This window comes from Scyliorhinus torazame, chromosome 16 (assembly GCF_047496885.1).
Source record: "Scyliorhinus torazame isolate Kashiwa2021f chromosome 16, sScyTor2.1, whole genome shotgun sequence".
Lineage (NCBI taxonomy): Eukaryota > Metazoa > Chordata > Chondrichthyes > Carcharhiniformes > Scyliorhinidae > Scyliorhinus > Scyliorhinus torazame.
This window is the reverse complement of record NC_092722.1, coordinates 38,128,679-38,143,222: the sequence shown is the minus strand read 5'-3', so window position 1 is coordinate 38,143,222 and position 14,544 is coordinate 38,128,679. Positions and strand designations below refer to the sequence as shown.

At 48.6% G+C, this 14,544-nt stretch overlaps 1 protein-coding gene across 2 annotated transcripts in view; it reads right to left on the bottom strand.

Moving 5' to 3' along the window:
- Positions 1-14,134, bottom strand: part of LOC140392738 (solute carrier family 25 member 35-like) — a 38,345-nt gene extending 24,211 nt beyond the window's left edge. Inside the window, exon 1 of one of the 2 annotated variants that reach the window (XM_072478300.1) lies at positions 13,636-14,134. In XM_072478300.1, the coding sequence (XP_072334401.1) occupies positions 13,636-14,037 (402 nt within the window). In that variant the 5' untranslated portion in view covers positions 14,038-14,134. The remainder of the gene's footprint in view (positions 1-13,635) is intronic. The other variant, XM_072478301.1, reaches the window with a different exon arrangement.
- Between the last annotated feature and the right edge of the window lie 410 nt (positions 14,135-14,544).

The window sequence follows — 14,544 nt, the reverse complement described above, 5'->3', positions numbered from 1 at the left end:
TGCAATGCAGAACCTTTATATCACATTCGTCATGTGTACCATCTACTAGGTGCACTGCAGGAACTCACCGAGGCTCCTTAGGCAGCTCCTTACAAAACCCACGACAGCTAGAAGGACAAGGTTGGCAGACACATGGGAACACCACCACCACCTGGAAATTGCTCTCCAAGTCACTCACCATCCTGACTTGGAAATATATCGCCGTTCCCTTCAAAATCCTGGAACTCCTTACAAAACAGCACTGTGGGTGTACCTCCACCACATGGACTGCAGCGGTTCAAGAACACAGCTCACCACCACCTTCTCAAGGGCAAATAGGGACGGGCCAGAAATGCAGGCCTGGCCAGCGACGTCCACATTCCAGAAATGAATTTTTAAAATGGCAACAAAGAGCACATGCATACTCAGTGAACAGAGCTGAAATACCTAAAGGGGCGACTGAGAGGCTCCCACAAGCTATACACAGTCACATACCTAACAATGTATCACAGGTCATGAAGAGAAGCAGCTGTTGTTTTCCTCAGCTTCGCAAATGTGTAAATCCAGTGGAACAGATCCTGCTGTCCTCATGATCCAATACTATTTCAATCTCAGCCTCGTCTACGTTTTCCTTTAAACAGGATGGCAAAAGGAGCAGCAGGAACAATCGCCATGTGAGCATGGAAACTGGGTCACTGCACCCTTCACGTCTGGTTAGCCACCTCTGACCAGTGGTGTGAACATAAAGGGAGAGGTTTACAAGTAGAAATGACTTTGAACTGAAACAGGCTCCCTCAGACTAATGAACAAAACCACTTTGGACTCAAAGTTTCAGATGACTGGCAGTCATCAGTGAATCCCGCACACCAGGTCTGGCAGCATCGCAGCTCGCTCAGCTGGCCACGCACAACCTTAAAACAGCAGCAAAAAGCTCAACCATGCTGCTGGCATATAGCCCGAGGTTAGATTGAAGTACTGAATTCCATGGCTATTAATGCAGTTGTTCAAAGATACTCACGGGTTTCTTCTACAAACCATAACATTAGAGAGAACTGAGTAGAGACCGTTGTGCGCGGGGATTCCCTTAAACAACAACCGCCGTCACCTCCACATGCCCAGGTTTGTTCCAGCCGTTTAGAATTTTTATTGGGCCATGGGCAATGCTGACAAGGCCAGAGTTGGTTGCCCATCCATAATTGCCCCTGAGAAGATGGGGATGCCTCTCTTTGGGCGTTTATATTTTGTCCCTCACTGTTCCGGTCAGGTGAGGAGGCCTAGAATGGCTGCCCTCTTTTCCCTCTCCTTGTCTGATCACAACAGGCTTTAAAGAAAAAGGAAATGCTTGCCAATGCAGGACTTGTTTTCCTGTCCAAGTGCAGTGACCGTAAAAGACACATAGACATATTTTCTTTAAGATTTTTATAAAAGAAATAAAGTACAATATTTATTCTACTTAACCTAGTCTAAATAAAAATAATAAAAACGCTCTGAATTCCATGCACACCTACGCTAAGGTTCACTCACACACTCACAAACACAAGTTACAGAATGCAGATCTGGGAGGGTGATGACTTGGGTGGTTTCAGGACCTCTTCAGCATGTCTTCTGCCTCAGTTCCATGAGCTGGAGAAAGGCAATTTCTTAAACACAAAAGAGGGTTCGTTGGCTTGTCACATGATCCTTGCTCTCCAACCAGTTACCATAATATGGTCATGGTTAGTGGATTCCAGGCCCATGGTTTATATGATTAGATTATGGCTGGATGAATTCCTCTTTTAGCCAGAGATCATCGTCTGAGGAGATTACATCTGGTGCTTGGACCCTGCGCTGTTGATTACCCAGATGATTGTCTGGCTGCTTTGAAAATCATTCGGAGAGGGCCCATTCTTACTCTTCAAAGTGATTGTTTCTAGGATTTCCAGATGGGTGACTCTGTAGCAATGACGTTGGAATTTGTGAGATATAGTCAAGCAAATGTCCAGCCATCTTAGAGCTGTTGTTTCAAGTAACTGGTACGTTGTTTCAGTCTTTTAAAACTCAGTGGTTTTCAGTCAATAAATAAATTAAATCACTTTTGACATAAAGAATGGCGTTACGTAACACTTGGGCACAGATCACTTTCCGGTATCCCACTCAACTGACCCATCTTCATATAGCTAATAAGTTCAATTTAGCAGCTGTGGTTCAGTGGGTAGCCCCCTTGGCTGTTAAGTCAGAAGGTTGTGGGTTCAAGTCCCAGTCCAGAAACTTGAGCAGAAAAGCAAAGCTGACATTTCAGTGTGAGGTTGAGGGAGTCAGTCTTTTAGATGAGATATTAACCAAGGCCCTATCTGCCTGTTCAGCTGGGTGCGACAGGTTCAATGGCACTAGTTTGAAGAAGAGGAACGGAGTTCACCACGGTGTCTTGTCCAATATTTATCCTTCAATCAACATCACAAACAGATCACCAGGTCATTATCACATTGTTACTTGTGATGTTGCTGTGCACAAATTAGCTGCCACATTTCCTACATTACAATGGTGACTATACATCAAACACTACTTTGGTCGGCACAGTAGCACAGTGGTTAGCACTGTTGCTTCACAGCGCCAGGGACCCGGGTCCGATTCCTGGCTTGGGTCACTGTCTGTGCAGAGTCTGCACATTCTCCCTGTGTCTGCGAGGGTTTCCTCCGGGTGCTCCGGTTTCCTCCCACGGTCAAAAGATGTGCAGATTAGGTGGATTGGCCATGCTAAATTGCCCTTAGTGTCCAAAAAGGTTAGATGGGGTTACTGGGATAGGGTGAAGGTCTGGGCTTAAGTAGGGTGCTTTTTCCAAGGGCAGATGCAGACTCGATGGGCCAAATGGCCTCCTTCTGCACTGTAGATTCATTGACTGTAGAGCATATTGGAACATTCTGAGGTTGGGATAGGTTTTCTTTTCTTTTTTTAATAAATTTAGAGTACCTAATTCATTTTTTCCAATTAAGGGGCAATTTAGTGTGGCCAATCCACTTTGGGTTGTGGGGGCGAAACCCATGCAAACATGGGGAGAATGTGCAAACTCTACACGGACAGTGACCCAGAGCCGGGATCGAACCTGGGACCTTGGCGCCATGAGGCAGCAGTGCTAACCACTGCACCACCGTGCTGCCCATGAGGTTGGTATAGGTGCTGTTCAAATGCAAGTTTCTTCTTATTTTCTCGGAAAAGCAGGTTTCCTACACATCATAAGCTGTGGTTTCCCAGTGTGCAAGCTTCCAATTGTGCTTAAAATAAAATGTAAAACTGACACATCCCACTATAAAACAACTGCTTATAATAGTTCCCTGAATGTACTTGGCCTCAGCCTTTCTCAAAAGCCTGGGGCTGAACTGCAATTCTCTTAGGGACTATCACTGTTGACTGACGAGCTGGTAGAGCTACAGATGTGCACACATTTCCCAGTACATTATTCAGCAATTAAGATTGTCTTGATTCTGCAACAACAAGTGACATCAAGCGTAAGGTGGCTGTGTCTGCCGGGGCAAACTATTTTTTCATACGGTAGCGCCGAGGCTCCTCGGACGTTATTCAGGGCGAGTCAGAGGCCATGCGATTGGAAAGGGATGCTGCAACGTGAATGTGGAGAGGATGTCGGGGAGATGCTGGCTGCACCATTCGAATAAGGGAACTTTAAATGAATTTTGTGGGAAATGGGGCGAGTCAACGGAGCAAGTGTTTTGGAGGTTTCTCGTGAGAGCTTGGACGAGCTCACAGCAACAACTCGAAGCACGTCTTTTCCCAGGCGGGAATAGGATTTAAGTGGTTGTTTTCCCAAATGAGAGCAAGGAGATAGATGGGGAAGATGAAAACAACATCTGCCTTTGTTGTCTGCACTGAGAATGTGTAAACATCGTTCAGCAAAATGTAATTATGAAGCTGTAAAATCTAATTAATTATTTCACTGCAATGGGTAAAGAAAATATAAATTATTTACTTTCTAAGAATCAATCAAACAACACTTGCTTCATTGACTCTGGGCAGCTTTCCCAGAACATTCATTTCAAATGCTCTGATTTGAGATGTGCAATCACCATCCCCACCCCCAACAATACACACATCCATAACAGCACGTGGCACTGCTGCTCACAGCCCCAGGGACCCGGGTTCAATTCCAGCCTCGGGTGACTGTCCGCGTGGAGTTTGCACTTTCTCCCCGTGTCTGCGTGGGTTTCCTACGGGTGCTCCGGTTTCCTCCCACAGTCCAAAGATGTGCAGGTAAGGTGGATTGGCCATGCTAAATTGCCCCTCAGTGTTCAAAGGTTAGGTGGGCTTACGGGGATAGGGTGGAGGTGTGGGCCGAAGTAGGGCGCTCTTTCATGGGCCGAATAGCCTTCTTCTGCACTGTAAATTCTATCATTCTATGATCCACAACCCAATCCCCCTTTGCAATCGCATAACGTTCGACTCTCTGTTTGCGACGCCATGAGTGCCTTGTTACCAATACAATTAAAGTGGTATGAAGCGGACACAAGCACCTTATTCTTGACCTGACACGTCGTTACAGAATCAAAACAGTCTTAAAATGATGCGTATTTCTGAGCTACAGCCCAAAATTGGCAAATACATTGCACTTCGCAAATATTCCTTGCCCAAACAAAATTTATCTCTGACTGTCCCTAGGCCGAGCTAAATTTACTCAACCGTAATTCAACACTATTGGCTTAAAGAGGCAATACCACACCATGAAAGAAATAATGATACATGAGCATTCTACAGTATGCAGCAATATACTTACCAGTCTACGAAAAGTGCATCATTCAATCTAACTATTAAAAAGTCACATGTATGACGTGCATATGGCAAAACTAGCTCCAAGGAAGAAAAGCAATCACTTCCAATTTACAGAGAAACTGGTGCACATGCAAATACCTTTCAACTGTCTTCAGGGTATACACCCTGGGAGCTGCATTAAAAAAGAATCATTCATGGGTGTGGGAGTCACTGGTTAGGCCAGAATTTTTTGCTCGTGCCTAATTGCCCTTGAGAAGTTGGTGGTGAGCTGCCTTCTTGAACCGATGCAGACCCGGAGGTGTAGCTACACCCATCTCATGGACTTCAAGGGTGCATCAATTTACACACAGCAGAATTTCACCCCCCAAAATTTTGTGCAAACAGATTAAGTTCATATGTGTGTTCCATTAGAGATCTATTATATTTCACCTAGTTTTCTCCTCTCGTGGAGGCACTGATTCCTCGTGGGATACATGTCCATGAGTGCTAGCCACCCTCCAGTGCGTCAATCCAACCATTCTTCATGTGTAAACTCAAGCAGTGGTTTCCAAATATCAGACAACCAGCCGATGGCATCACAGCTGAGCTTGAATCCTGCCCTGACACACGCAAGCTTTCCAGTCGGGTAACTGCTCAGCGATCAGGAGCAGGAACCCTGATTGGTTTTCTGCTCCCCGTCACAGAGCAAGGAACACAATTCTAAGGGCCTTTGCCGCTTTCAATGGAAAATGGTGTACCTGACTACAGGTTGGCAGTTCCTCACTTAGTATGAAGTGAACCAAGGGGTGGCACGGTGGCACAGTGGTTGGCAAAAGATGTGCAAGCTAGGTGGATTGGCCACACTAAATTGCCCCTTAATTGAAAAAAAAAATGAATTGGGTACTCTAAATTTATAAAAAAATAAAATAAATTTATATTAAAAAGAGTTCTGAGTATATAACTTGAGCCTACAGAATTTTTATCCTTCTGCTGGTTGAAACTGTGGAAAATCTATTTGAGTCCGCAACTGGAACATGTGACAAGCAGGATAGTGATTAACTGCTTGGAGTTACTTTTAACAGACCCCAAAATTCTTCTGTTACCTGACTAACCCGCCTCATGAACACCTGAGGATCGCCCTGCTTCCATCCATCAGGCACCAACATTGAACCGAACAGCAATATTTTAGGGAGATTAAACAAATATTCTGATCATTTTACAGATGGGCTTGTTATCAAAGGTTTTTAAACCAGACATTTACTCTGGGGGTGGGGAATAGCATTGGGTGAATTCTGTAGCCATGTTTATTTAAATTATTGCAGAATTAAGTGTTCAACTTTTTGTTTCAGTCAGCTGGGTTTATGACAGCGACATAAAGCCATCCCGTTTATGAAGTCACGTAGAGTCCACAGTGAATTGTATCAAAGAAACGTAGGTTTATTTTCAAGGCATACACATCTCTGGGTAGTTCCCAACCGGGTCTTAACAGGCGATGCTAAGGGCAGCACGGTGGTGCAGTGGTTAGCATTGCTGCCTCACGGCGCCGAGGTCCCAGGTTCGATCCCGGCTCTGGGTCACTGTCCATGTGGAGTTTGCACATTCTTGAGTTTGCGTGGGTTTCACCCCCTTCCCCCTTAACGTACTCCACAAGGGACATGGGGAAGACAATCATTCCCACCCCATATGTCTCTTGTGGCAGGTTATGACCAGGGGCGAGATTCTCCGACCCCCCAACGGGTCGGAGAATCGCCGGGGGCTGGCGTGAATCCCGCCCCCGCCAGTTGCCGAAGTCTCCGGCACCGGATATTCGGCGGGGGCGGGAATCGCGTCGCGCCGGTTGGCAGGCCCCCCCCGCTCGATTCTCCGGCCCGGACGGGCCGAAGTCCCGCTGCTAAAATGCCTGTCCCGCTGGCGTAAATGAAACCACCTACCTTACCGGCGGGACAAGGCGGCGCGGGCGGGCTCTGGGGTCCTGGGGGGGCGCCGGGCGATCTGGCCCCGGGGGGTGCCCCCACGGAGACCTGGCCCGCGATCGGGGCCCACCGATCCGCGGGCGGGCCTGTGCCGTGGGGGCACTCTTTCCCTACCGCCTCCGCCACGGTCTCCACCATGGCGGAGGCGGAAGAGACTCCCTCCACTGCGCATGTGTGGGAAACTGTCAGCGGCCGCTGACGCTCCCGCGCATGCGCCGCCCGGAGATGTCATTTCCGCGCCAGCTGGCGGGGCACCAGAGGCCTTTTCCGCCAGCTGGCGGGGCGGAAATTCGTCCGGCGCCGACCTAGCCCCTCAATGTTGGGGCTCGGCCCCCAAAGATGCGGAGCATTCCGCACCTTTGGGGCGGCGCGATGCCTGTCTGATTTGCGCCGTTTTGGGCACCAGTCGGCGGACATCGCGCCGTTTCCGTAGAATTTCGCCCCAGATCTGAGTCTCAAAACTGTGAATCTCAAGCTTATGATTGGCCGAAGCAAGTTGCACCCTTTGCTCCTATAGGAAGGTATTCCATTTAAACAAGGCCAGCATGCTGAGGGATAGGTTGACAAAAGTCAGTATTTAGGGATGCCCAATTGTATGGAGAGAAGCTGGGTTTAAACCAGATACAACTAGGTAGCCTTTCAGTACTGTCCACTGGCTAAATTTAAAGAATCAGAGAAAATAATGGTACAGATGTCAGAGCTGGCTCTTTGTTAGAGTCATGCTTCGTCTCATATCCTTGCTTTTTACATGCAAGCTTGTAAGTTGCTCAACTTCTAGTAGCTGTCAAGCTCCTTTTCAAAATGATCTTTGGAATCAGTTCCACTGTGTTTTCAGGTGGACTATCCCAGAATCCGACCACTCTGCGTGAAAAATGTTCTCTTTATCTCTCTCCTCTTGGTCTTTTGTTAATTGTTTTCCAATTAAGGGACAATTTAGCGTGGCCAATGCACCTACCCTGCACATCTTTGGGTTGTGGGGATGAGACCAACGCAGACACGGGGAGAATGCGCAAACTCCACATGGACAGTGACCCGGGGCCGGGATCGAACCCGGGGCCTCAGCGCCGTGAGGCAGCAGTGCTAACCACTGCGCCACCATGCCGCCCCCCAGGTCTTTTGCTAATGATGTCACATCTATGACCTCTAGTTATTGACTCAGTTGCCAGGGGGATAATTTTACTCTGACTAGTCTCGCAAGACCTGTCACCATCTTGAAAATATCTACTCGGTCAACACTCAGCCTTCTAGAACATGGAACAGTACAGTACAGTACAGGCCCTTCCGCCCACGATGTTGTGCCGACCATTTATTCTAATCTAAGATCAACCTAACCTACACCCCTTCAATTTACTGCTGTCCATGTGCCTGTCTAAGAGTCGCTTAAATGTCCCTAATGACTCTGACTCCACCACCTCTGCTGGCAGTGCATTCCACGCACCCACCAGTCTCTGTGTAAAGAACCGACCTCTGACATCTCCCCCATACCTTCCTCCAATCACCTTAAAATTATGTCTCCTCGTGACAGCCATTTCTGCTCTGGGGAAAAGTCTCTGGCTATCCACTCTATCCATGCCTCTCATCACCTTGTACACGTCTATCAAGTCACCTCTCTGCCTTCTTTGCTCCAGTGAGAAAAGCCCAAGCTCCCACAACCTTTCTTCATAAGACATGCCCTCCAGTCCAGGCAGCATCCTGGTGAATCGCCTCTGTACCCTTCTGTTTCAAGAAGAAATGTCATACCCTGCCCAACTCTCCTCAGAACTTAATTTTTAAATTCCTGGTAAACCTTCCCTGTGCCCTTTCTGAGGCCTTTACCCCTTTCCAAAAGTGTGGCACCCGGGAATTGTCCATAATCCTCCAGCTCAGGCCGAACCAATGATTAATGAACCATTAGCGTGATTTTTCTGCATTTAAATTCCATTCCTTTTACTTATAAACCCAAGTAACACACATACCCCTTCTCACCTTACCAACTCTCCCAACCAGTTTTCAGGATTTGTGTGCCTATTCTGATAACTGGTATACGATTGTCCAAATACCAGGAACTGGGCTGGAAGAATCCTAAGCCCTGGAGACTGATTCTGTCAATCATCCAATGATAGGAGTCATGTGTCCCTGCCTAATTTGCACAGGACACTGAACAACAGGCTGACGTGCCAACATCCTCGCTATCATCCCTCTCTCATCTAACGACATTCAAAAGCAGGTATCTGGTTGCAGGCCCTTACTATGCACAAAATGGCTGTCATGTCATTGAATCATACAATCCCTACAGTGCAGAAGGAGGCCATTCAACACATCACGTCTGCATGGCCCTTGGAAAGAGCATCCTATTTAATCCCACGTCCCCACCCTATCCCTGTAACCCAGTAACCCCGCTTAATCTTTTGGACACTAAGGGGCATTTTACCATGGTCAATCCACCTAACCTGCACATCTTTGGACTGTGGGAGGAAACCGGAGCGCCCGGAGGTAACCCACGCAGATACGGGGAGAACGTGCAAACTCTGCACAGTGAGCTGAGGCCAGAATTGAACCCGGGTCCCTGGAGCTGTGAGGCAGCAGTGCTGACCACTGTGCCACAGTGCCACCCATTACCTACACACTCACTGTAATAGCACTTCAAATGTATTCATTGGCTATGCATCAGGCAGCATCCGTGGAGATTCGAGGCCCTGTGACTTCTTCAGAGCTCTGAAGAAGAGCCATAAGGGCTCAAAACGTTAATTCTGTTTCTCTCTCCACAGATGCTGCCAGACCTGCTGAGTTTTTCCCCCCAGCATTTTCTGTTTTTGTTTCAGATTTCCAGTATTTTGCATTTAGTTAAATGGGAGTAACTTGAGAGTACAACAATAGAGGGGAGGATGGAGATCTGCTCTGGGGCCATTGTGGTGATGTTATAAATGTTTACAAGAAGATTCTCCATGACCCTACACATAGTGACCACAGCAGTTTTCCCCCTAGGAATCAAAACTGACCCCCGCGACTGTCATTCTTCGCACCAACTAGGTCTTCTTATACTCATCCATGCTGTTGGGCTCTTGCACTAGTCTCTGCTACCATGGCCCCCTCATACTGAGAGCTACTAATGATGTTTCTTACACCGATTCACATTGCTCCCAAATGTTGCTGCTCCTGGATCCCTTGCACTAATTGCTGCTTCCAGGATCCTCACATGGACAGCTCCAACATGGGCTCCTTGCAATAGCCACTGGTGCCGGGGAGATCAATTTCTATATAATTGAACAAAAGGGCGAAACTGATACAAATGAAGAAGTCATAGAATTTTACAGCACAGATAGAGGTACTTTGGCCCATCGTGTCTGTGCTGGCCATCAAGCACCCATCCATTCTTTTAAAAAAAAAATTTAGAGTACACAATTATGTTTTTTTTTCTCCAATGAAGGGGCAATTTAAGCGTGGCCAATCCACCTAACCTGCACACCTTTGGGATGTGAGGGTGAAACCCACGCAGACAAAGGGAGAATGTGCAAACTCCACACGGCCAGTGACCCAGAGCCGGGATTCGAACCCGGGTCCTCAGCACCGTAGTCCCAGTGCTAACCACTGTGCCACATGCCGCCCTCAGCACCCATCCATTCTAATCCCATTTTCCAACACTTGGTTCATAGTCTAGTATGCTACGACATTCCAAGTGCTCATCTAAATCTTTCTTAAATGTTGTGAGGGTTCCCACCTCTACCACCCAATCAGGCAGCGAGTTCCAGATTCCCATCATCCTCTGGGTGAAAATGTTTGTCCTCAAATCCCCTCTAAGCCTCCTGCCCCTTACCTTAAATCTATGCCCCCTGGTTATTGACCCCTCTACTAAGGGGAAATGTTTCTTCCTTTTTGTTTCAGATTCCAGCATCCACAGTCATTTGCTTTTATGTTTTTCTTCTATGTATGTCCTTCATAATTTTGCACACCTCAATCAGGTCCCCCCTCAGCCTTCTCTGCTCCAAGGAAAACAGCCCCAGCCTAACCAGCCTCTCTTCATAGCTCTTTTCAACATTTCCTTTGATAGCTATGTATAATTGTTCTCATGTACCTCGTCTCAATAAGCAGGCCCACAAAACCTCCCTCTGTCTTCTGTCACCCGCCAGTCTTCAGACAGTTAAAACCCAACCTCTTGTATCGGCGACCCACTATCTTTTGTTTAATGTCATCTCTCCTATCCGACAGCTTCCATTGCTGCAGAGCTCAAATACATTGCGCGACCAAGGGAAAGAGAATGGACAATGTGAGCAAGAATATGAAGAGGACAAAATCATAGAATTTCAGTGCAGAAGGAGACCATTCGGCCCATCGAGTCTGCACCGGCTCTTGGAAAGAGCAGTCCAAAGATGTGCAGGTTAGGTGGATTGGCCATGATAAATTGCCCTTAGTGTCCAAAATTGCCCTTAGTGTTGGGTGGGGTTACTGGGTTATGGGGATAGGGTGGAGGTGTTGACCTTGGGTGGGGTGCTCTTTCCAAGAACTGGTGCAGACTTGATGGGCTGAATGGCCTCCTTCTGCACTGTAAATTCTATGACCTATGATCTATTTAGGCCCATGCCCCCACCCTATCCCCATAGCCCCATGTAACCTTTTGGACACTATGTAACAATTTAGCATGGCCAATCCACCTAACCCGTACATCTTTGGACTGTGGGAGGAAACCGGAGCACCTGGAGGAAACCCACACAGACATGGGGAGAAAGTGCAAACTCCACAGGGACAGTCATCGGAGGCAGGAATTGAACCCGGGACACTGGAGTTGTGAGGCAGCAGTGCTAACCACTGTGCGATCGTGCTTCTCGGCCTTTTGGCTAAGATCAAGTGTCTGTAGATTGAGCCTTTTGGCTCAGATCTGTTATGTCTCTCTTGTGGGGACCATGAATTGGATTCAATTTGAATTGTTTTTTGGAGCAGGCGAGGAGATGGATTAGGGGTTCGCCCCTGACCCACACTCTGAGCCCTGGCTTGGTAACACAGAAAAAGTAATTTTTTTTTAAAATGGGAAGCAGAAAATGAGCGAGTCCAGGAGCGAGGTTTATAAAACTTACTAAAGCAGCTGGGTGCGAGGATCGGCCACGCTGAATTGCCCCTTAATTGAAAAAAAAAAAGAATTGGGTACTTTAAATTCATTTAGACAGGGGCATTGTAGCTGAAAGATGTAACTGATGATGCACTAAGGGAATTGAACCTTCCCCTGGAATCCTGCACACAGGGAACCGCGTGTGTTGGGACAATTTGGAGGGAATAATCATATGGAAAACTCAGCAGTGCAGTACAAATAACACTGCTAAAGTTTACCCAAAATAGGATCAAGCTGATTAATCCCACCAACTACATGGGACAGTGTCTCTTCTTCACTGTCCCCTCAGGGTCCGGTGTCCTTCAAATGAAATGAACTGTTGGTGGATACTTGACCTGTGACCACAGAAGTGAAACACTACTCATCGAGACTCCTGCCAACCCACAGCAACGAAGCGACGTTGCCCCCAAGATATTTATTCAGGAAAACAGCAGGTTAGATTGGGACCTCATAAAGCGAAAAGAGTGATTGCGGAGCAAGGTGGTTTAGGAATAAAATCAGATTACTGCGGATGCTGGAGTTCTCCCCAGTGTTAATAGCAAATCCAGACCCGAAACGCGAGCTCCCTCCCTTCTTTCTCTCCCCACCGAGGCTGTCAAACCCGCTGAGATTGCGCAGCATTTTCTGTTTTGGGGTTAGGAACAATTTGATATTTTCCTTTCTGAGGGCCATTAACGGGCGGCATGAAATTGACTCGGCGATCTTTGACCCCCCCCCCCTCTCCCCGTTACATTCATAAAATAATCGCAGGTTAAACACCCTGGCAGCCAGCGCAGTTGACGTTGTCATTTCAAGGGTTCCTTTGCTGGTGGCGAGTGGAAAGGTGCGAGGTTAAATTGTGTGGCAGGAAGGACGTGTTTCAGAAGTGTTCCAGCCCAGATAACAGCAGCCAGATTACAGTTAATAACTCCAAGCTGCACAAAAGCGGGATCAGCAGTAATGGACATTAACAAAGCAAAGTTCAATAAGTAGCTGATAATAAGGTTTTTAAAAAAAAAAGCAGGCTCCAGTCTGCGGGCTGGGGGATGGATTCCACTTAGTTGCAGTTTTGATGAGTTTCTTTCTGTGTCAGTTTCCAGGCGACAACCGCCCACGCCAAGTGAATATCAATGACACTCAACCCTAACAATCACAAACTAATCCTCCACTCCCCACAACTGGTTGTAAAAAATACCACCCATCTGTTCTTATTGGGGACTCATCAGATCTGTGTCCCCCTCTTATTGGGGACTCATCAGATCTGTGTCCCCAAACCCCCACCCCACTACTTCATAGAATCATAGAATTTACAGTGCAGAAGGAGCCCATTTGGTCCATTGAGTCTGTACCGGCCCTTGGAAAGAGCACCCCATCCCCTAACCCCACCTAACCTTTTTTGGCCACTAAGGGCAATTTAGCCTGGCCAATCCACCTAACCTGCACATCTTTGGACTTGTGGGAGCAAACCGGAGCACCGGGAGGAAACGCACGCAGACACGGGGAGAACGTGCAGACTCCGCCGGGAATCGAACCTGGGACCCTGGAGCTGCGAAGCAACTGTGCTAACCACTGTGCTACCGTGGACACATCTGACTGGTGGCCACCCCCCACCCCACAGTGTGTTATTGACAAGCAATGCTGGATGTTGGCAACACTGCCACTTATGCCCAGAAATGGCTTCCGCGACCTAGTTACTGGGGAGGGGGGAATAACAAGACAAAATGCTGCTGGAGACCTGCAAGCAAATAAAGAGCCCAGAGAGAGGTGGGAATACACAGCGGGTCAGGCAGCATCTGTGGCGAGGGAAGGGTTTGAGGTCAGTGACCCTCCATCAGGCCACCCAGTGAGAGACACAAGCAAGACCACAACCCCGAAAACCACCTGACTCACCAGATAGGCCGGGCTGCCCACCACAGCGCCCATGGCTCCAGCAGCCGCCCCGGCCGCGATGCTGCAGCCGGGACTGACCCTGCCGCCCTGGTCCCGGGTGAAGCCCAGCGCCTCCAGCCACGAGTAGGCGCCCAGGCGGACGCCGTTCATCAGCGCCTGGTAGAGGATGGCCGCCGCCAGCCCTTTCTGCAGCCCGAGCAGCCCGTCCTCCCGGCCGATCAGCGCCAGGGCATGGAAGGCGTTGCGGTAGAGGCGCGGGTAGGAGCCCCGGGCGCGGAGCTCGCCCTGCAGCTGCATCCGAGTCTTCACCACCTCCAGCGGGTTGGTCAGCACGCAGGCTCCGGCCGCCGCCGCGCCGCCCAGCGCGAAGTCCAGCGCCTGGCCCCGCCGCTGCTGCTGCATCGCCCGCTTGCGAGGGTCCCCCGGCGGCCCGGGGAGGGGGCTAGAGCCGAGACGTTGCTCCCAGCACCGGCAACTGGCACCCGGGGAAACACATCAATCATCACCCGGCAACGCCCAGAGCGCACACACCCCCAGCAAGGCCACCAATGGGAAACTGCAGCTTGCACCTGCCCCTCTCCCTAACTTAGTGTGGAGACTTTAATTTATATTTAAAAGGAAAACGCAGGATTGTCATCCCACTCAAAGAAGCTGACTTCGAGACCAGAGGGATTTGAATATTAATAATCTTTATTATCACAAGTAGGCTTACATTAACACTGCTACGAAGTTACTGTCAAAATCCCCTAGTCGCCATATTCCAGCACCTGTTCAGGTACACTGAGGGAGAATTCAGAACGTCGCTCTGAGCCTTTGAGCTTTGTCCTCTCTCCCCAGAGGCTGCCAGAGCCTTTGGGGTTCCCCCCCCAGCTTTTTAAAACGGTCTCAGATCTTCGGCATTCCGCAGTA